General features: G+C 45.8%; 1 protein-coding gene across 1 annotated transcript in view; it reads right to left on the reverse strand.

Moving 5' to 3' along the window:
* Cep89 (centrosomal protein 89) overlaps positions 1-6,945 on the reverse strand; it is a 41,262-nt gene that overhangs the window by 7,965 nt on the left and 26,352 nt on the right. The window contains exons 12-13 of the mRNA XM_023721432.1: positions 5,986-6,127; positions 2,076-2,165 (exon numbers count right to left, since the gene is read on the reverse strand). Of these exons, the coding sequence (XP_023577200.1) occupies positions 2,076-2,165; positions 5,986-6,127 (232 nt within the window). The remainder of the gene's footprint in view (positions 1-2,075; positions 2,166-5,985; positions 6,128-6,945) is intronic.

Genomic DNA, 6,945 nt, shown 5'->3' on the forward strand with positions numbered 1-6,945 from the left:
CACACACACACACACACACACACACACACACACACATACACACAGTCATAAAAATGATTTAAAACATTTCAGGCAAAATAAAACTAAACTAATTTGTATTATACCTTTTTATATGCCATGGAAAAAATTAAATAAAACATATCACCATCACGGAACAAACTAGTTATTCTTACAAATTAATCTACTTCTACATTTTCTTCTGGGACAGCTTTCTTTCCTGCTGCTCCAGCCGACCGCAGGCAACAGAGCCCAGCTTCAGCGCGGTCTGCTTCCTGGACCCCTGTGGGGTCAAGGGACAGTACCACAGCCAGGCAAGGTAGCAGGCATCGGTAGCCTTAGCTACTTGGGAAATTGAGGTAGGAGAATTGTTTGGGTCCAAAAATTTAAGGCCAACCCAGGCAACACTATAAGACTCTAAGAAAAAAAACAAAACAAAACAAAACAAACAAACAAAAAAAAAACCCAAGATACCAAAGAACCAGTGGTCACACTGGACAGTAAGTTGTGCTTTGCTTTATCAGAGAAACCCCATGCATGCAGCAAGCAAGGCCTAGCACTCTATTTTCAAACAGATGACAGAGATAGAAGCCTGGCTCATTTCTTAGAGATAGAAGTCTGGCTCTTTACCTTTTATTGTATAGTACGTGAGGCTCTCACAAGCTGCGCAGATCTCAAACTGCTGTCTTAGTCTTGCTATGTAGTTCACATGATTTTATTTTCTTTTCTTAGTCTCCTTGAGACACGGTATCACTACGTAGTTCAAGCTGGCCTTGAACTCACTGTGCAGCCCAGGCTGGCTTTGAACTCATGGCAAACCTCCTACCTCCCTGCTCGGATTACAGGCATGCACCCCATGCCTGGAATTCGATATTTTAAAGATATTCTAATAACCTGTTTTTAATATTCCCTCTGGTGGGAGAATTAGTTACATGCGCATTTTATATTTCCAGGTGAAATAAAGCATATTATTTATCTTGTTTTTTAATTAAAAAAATTTTTTTGCAGTCCTGGGGACTGAACCCAGGCCCTTCCCACTGAGATACATCCTCAGCCCCTTTCTTATCTTTTAGTTTAATACAGGGTCTTGCTATATATATTAGTAACTTGGGGTTCTCCTGCCTCAGCCTCCCTGGCCTGCCCAGGGGGAGCCAGGCTGTGAGCTGGAGCACAGCCTAGGAGAAGGAGCAGAACTTGGTGGGCACCGGCCAGGGCAACAACCACAACACTTGCTCTGGGCAGAGAAGCTGGGGGGAGGGTCGGGGAGAGGGCAAGAAGGCAGGAGGCCAGTGCTGCTCTCTACCTAGGCCAGCAAATGCTGGGCTGGACCACAGAGCTGGAAGGTCCCGTAACAACACAGCTTGGAGAATTTTCTTACCTCTTTTTTATTTTTATTTTTTAACAAACTCCTGTATGGTATTTTGTTGTGTAGAAGTACCAAAATTTGTCTGATGAGTTCAGACAGTAATGAGGAGCCCTATGGAGACAAGTGCCCAAACTGAAACCAACAAGCACTTATTTATCGCGAAGTGCCAACGCCGCGATTCCACCAGAGTGTCTGATCCGTGTTTGCTGGATGACGTGGCTCACATGCCGACGGAGAGGGCTCCTTCGCGTGCCTGCCGCAGCACACAAGCCACATGGCAGCCAACGCCATCAGCAAGACTTCCTCCTGCTTTACTCTGTAGATGACTAGGGACACATGAGAGCAAAAATGTCACTTGCTTGACAGTGTGGCGGTGCATTCCTGTACTCTCAGCACTGGAGAAGCTGAGGCAGGAGGATCTCTGCAAGTTCAAGGCCAGAGTCTAGGCTACTGAGTGAGCTCAAGGTCAGCCTAAATTTCACACAGCAAAACCCTGTCTCACAACCCCACCCTCATATCACGTACAGGTACAAATTCCCTATAATGAATAGTACCATAAAAGCACAACTTAACAAATATCTAAAATATACATATAAAAATAAATTTTTAAAAAAAAACCTACTAGGAAGGTCATTTTTAAAACATCAAAACCTACATTTGTAAGACCCCTTTCTCATGGGAAAACATGCTCCCCGAGGAAAGTACAACCTACCTTGATCTTCTCCTCTAACTTTCCCAAGCGAATGTTGCCTTTCAGGATCTTGTTGAGTGCTCCATTTTTCTCATTTTCTAAACTCTTAGCCTAAGGAGAAAGGCAAAGACAAAAACAAATAGGCTCTCAGTTTTACAGAAAAGTGAAAACAATACCAGTTTCTTGGGCCAGCAAGGTAGCTCAATGCCAGGGCTCTCAGCCGGTGTGCAGGAGGCCCAGGATCTGGACTCCGGCACCTCAGGGAAGAAACACTCTTCTGTACAGAGTGGGTTCCTCAGGAGCAGCCTCCCTTCTGCCATATCCTGCCCCTCCTGTCTCGCCCCACCTCCACTTCCCTTGCTCCCAGGGTGACAGCCATGGGCAGGGCTAACCGAGGGCCTGCATGCTGGGCGCCCTCTTAGGCCTGGGGAGGATGCTGGCCCCACAGGCAAGGGCACAGAGCTTTATTCTCATGGAAAATAAAACTCCTTCAAGCACAACCCAGGAACAAGTGCTAAGGTGCAAATAAACTTGTCCCTGGCCTAACTTGACTAAGGACAGCAGAAGGATAATAGCGTGAACGCACAATGCCGACCTCCACACCATGAATGGCCTGGTGGGGGCAGTTTGACTTCCCAGAAAGGAAAGATAAGAGACGGGGAAGTAAACATGAAAACCCTCAGCTAGAGATTAAGATGCCAGACTCTAAGACTAGGATGTCTCCCATAGAATCTTGATAAATGAGAGGCGGCAAGATGGTGCCAGAGGAATGTCAAAGTGATTTCAGCCACAGGAAATCAGTGCCCTCCCAAAGCAGAGTGAGGTTTCTGGTGCCTGAGCGTGCACGCAAGGGTGAAGGGGGATCTCTCTTGGGACTGAGGAGACCCGAATGGGACGAGGTGAAGAGAACATAGCTCAGATCCAGACAGGGCAGTGGTGCAGCCATTACCTGCCCTGGCCCCGGACTAGAAGGGTGGCCCAGGGTGGCCCTTGGCAGCTCCCACGAACCTCCCTGTGCAGACTGCACTGTCTGTGTACACAGAGCTCCCTCGTGACAGGTGCAGCTGGAGTGGGTGACAGCAGCTCCACCCACATTCTCTGTTTCAGCTGCGACTCAGAGGGGCCTGAGGAACTGGCACTTTCAGGCCATGATAAAGATCAGGGCTGGGGGAAAGAACCTATTTTGTTTATGGTCTGTTGGCTTTATCTATAATTTTTAAATGCTCGGCCACAAAGTTTGTAGCTTCTGTGTGTACTCTGAGGCCTGGCCCACAGAGACGAGCCATGTGCTCAGGAGGAATGGAGGGGCGAGGGCCGGGGATGGTCTTCATCGCGGGAGCCTGCGAGGCTCTGTGGCCCCTATGGGAGGCGTGCAGCCTGCATTCCACAGACAGGGCTCCCCACACGCGCAGAAGGTGGCTCAGCACTCAGGACGGCACTGACACGCGGCTGGCAGGTGGCCAGGCATAACTGCAAGGCAGTTCACATTTTCCAACAAGCTTCGGCTTTGCCCTCTGAATGTCCTACCACATGAGGTCAGCAGGTGCAGCAGGGGAAAAGGCGTGCTTGGCGCTGTTACATGAAGTGCCACTGAGGTCGGTGCTTTGGTTGGGACAGTTTTACAGGAAGGCAACAACAGGGCCAGGAGGTCTGAGTGCTTTCAAGGGTCCTGCCACGCTGTTTTCTAGAAGAGTCCAGTTCTTAGAAGCCATGAGTAACACAGGAGCAGACTGCCAGCAACTATTAAGAGTTGTAAAAAGTGTTTCATAACTTTAGGTACAGAACAGTGCCTTGACACAAGTATTGGCATTTGTTTTATGAAAAATAAAGACCCACGTTTTTCTCTAAGAGCTGCCTGCTTTATGTACTTCCTCCTGTTGGATTTTCATAGATGATAGATCAGAAAATCTAATCGTGTGTGTGTGTGTGTGTGTGTGTGTGTGTGTGTTTAGTATAAGGTCTACAGGGTCTCACTACACAGATAAGACCCGTAGTGATCCCCCTGTTTTTAGCCTCCCAAGCACTGGGATTACAGGTGTGCACCACCACGCCCAGCCACCTCAGCACACCCCAGGGGTGGGGCCAAACCCCTGGGGATCGAACCCTGGCCCCTGCATCTGCCTAAGTAGGTGCTTTAGTCCACTGAGCTATTTGACTGGCCCTACAAAAATCTAGTCTTTTAACCTTGAGAAAAAAAATTTTTAAAAATATCCCATGCTTTTCTATAATGGCAAATGTTATTTTAGAAGGTAAATGAAAGGAATGAGTCCATTTAACTTAGTAAGAGCAGAACACAATCAGCCACCTTATCTTTGGCAAAGGAGCCAAATACCTTGACTGGAAGAAAGATGGGCCTTTAACAAACAGTGCTGGAAAACCTGGCTTTGCACATGCCAAAGACTAAAACTTGACCCACATATTTCATCGTGCACTAAACCAAAATAGAAATAGATCAAAGATCTAAATAAGATCTAATTTCTAAATATATTTAGAAACACTAAAATATGCTGGGAGACATATTTAGTCTATTTAGTCACATTTAGTCAAGATAGAACTCTTGAAGACACTGGTGTAGGCAGACTTTATGAACAAAACCCCAGTTAAACAGAAACTATCATGTAGAATCAACAACTGGGATCTCATCTTATTGCAAAGTTTTTTTCACAACAAGAGAAACAACTGACAGAGTGAAGAAACAACCCACCATACATGGGAAAAAATTGCCGGTTTTCTGCAGACAAAGGACCACCATCAAGAATCTAGAAAGAACTCGTAACAGGCCAGTGAGATGGCTCAGGGGACTGTGTGCCTGCTTAGGCAAGTGTGGGGACAGGGGTTCGATACCCCACACTGCATGCTGCCCTGACCCTGCTCCTGGGCGTGGTGAGCCGGCCACAGAGACCGAGCATCATGGCACAGGCCTGTAATTCCAGCACTAGGGAGGCTGAAACAGGAGAATCACCACGAGTCCGAGCTACATAGTGAGACCCTGTATCAAACACATTTAAAAAAAAAAAAAAAAAAAAACACTCCAAAAAGATCAGATCTGGCCTGTCAGATCTGGGCTGGGAGCTGGCTCAGTGGAATAAGCACTTCCCTGGCAAGTGCAAGGGCCTGAATTCAATACCCAGTTCTGCCAATAAATAAATAAATAAGGGCTGGGGAGATGGCTCAGTAGAATAAGTGCTTCCCTGGCAAGCACAAGGGCCTGAGTTCAAATCCCCAGTTCCACAAAATCAATCAATCAATCAATCAATCAATCAATCAATCAAATAAAAGATCAGATCCCCCAAATTTAAACTCTCAACGAATCACAATCCCCAGTACTGCAAAAAAGTCGCAATAATAAAAAATTTAAAAATAGGGCTGGTCAGATAGCTCAGTGACTAAAGTGCCTGCTTAGGCAGAGCACAGCAGCTGGGGTTCTATCCCCAACATGCCCTGCTGGCCCCACCCCTGGCGCGCACTGAGACTGCAATTGAGCCTGGGCGTGGTAATATGTGCCTATAATCCCAGCGTTTAGGAGGCTGAAAACAGGAGAATCACTACAAGTCTGATCCGTGTAGTGAGACTGTTAGACCCTGTAGTAAATACATTTAAAAAAAGAAAAGAAAAAATGGAAACCAAGCTTTTGTAAATAAGAGGAAGAGGGGTTGAAGAGACGGCAGGGGGATAGAGAGAAATGAATCAAGTTAGATCATCTACAGGTACAAATAGGTATACCTAAAATACGTATACCTAAAATACATATACCTAAAATATACCAATAACCTTAATTTTTTAAAAAGGTCAGATTTTGGAGAATCTGGAAATGTATGGTTGATATTTTAAACAGGGACCTCTTTAAAGAGTAGTTTCTAAAATACCTTTTTTTAAAATCACATTTGCATATTACTTCGGAACTTACTTCCTGTAAACTGAGGAAACTTACCAAATACCTCAGACTGTCTCGCTCCTGGGTCACACTCTCTGCCAGGCCAACGAGGCTTGCCAGGTACTGGTGAGCAGACCACTCCTTCCCCATGGCTTTTTCAACGTGCTTTTTGAGGACATCAATTTTCTTTTGATACCTCCTGGACAGCCCACCAAACAGTGACATAAAAACCTGATTAGCCTGCATGGCAAGGGTACTGTATCTGTACTGTAAGAACAAGCATATTAATGTGCAGGTGCTATTCTTTTTTTTTTTTTTTTTTAATGTATTTGGTACAGGGTTTCACTATGCAGCTCAGACTCATAGTTCTTCCTGTCTTCAGCCTCTCCAGGGGTGTGCCACTGCCTCAGTCAACGGCTCAGCTTGCCAAGGGGCGGGGCTGGTGTGGCATGTGGTGCTGGGGATTGAATCCCAGTCCTTGCCCTTGCCTAAGCAGGTGCTTAGTCCACAGAGCCATCTCGCTGGCCCCAGGTGCCATTCTTGGGGCTGAAGGTGTAGTGCAAAGGCAAAGCATTTGCCTAGTAAGGCTTCAAGCCCTCGGTTTGATCCCTAGCACTGCCTACAAAAAAAAACTAAAATGCTACTATTCAGCAATGTATATCTTCTATTAAGTTTAAAGATGAAAAAAGGTAAATGAATTGAATTTGAAACCAAGTACAATTACTTGATTCCAAATCATGTTAACAGGCTTAACAAAATGTCTTACAATGAATAAGCTAATTAAATATTATCCTATTAATACTAACATCAGTACTTATATTGACTCTTGTTTAGAAAGATACTCTTCTTTGTTGGTGTTTGGAGACAGGGTCTCAGTTCATAGCTCAAGTGTGTCTTAAATTCTTTATGTAGGGGCTGGTGAGATGGCTCAGTGGTCTGGAGCACCTACTTGGAGCGGGCTTAGCAAAGCACAGGGACTGCGGTTCAATCCCCCAGCACCACATGCCAGCCAGCCCC

This window comes from Octodon degus, unplaced genomic scaffold (assembly GCF_000260255.1).
Source record: "Octodon degus isolate 3935 unplaced genomic scaffold, OctDeg1.0 scaffold00083, whole genome shotgun sequence".
NCBI lineage: Eukaryota > Metazoa > Chordata > Mammalia > Rodentia > Octodontidae > Octodon > Octodon degus.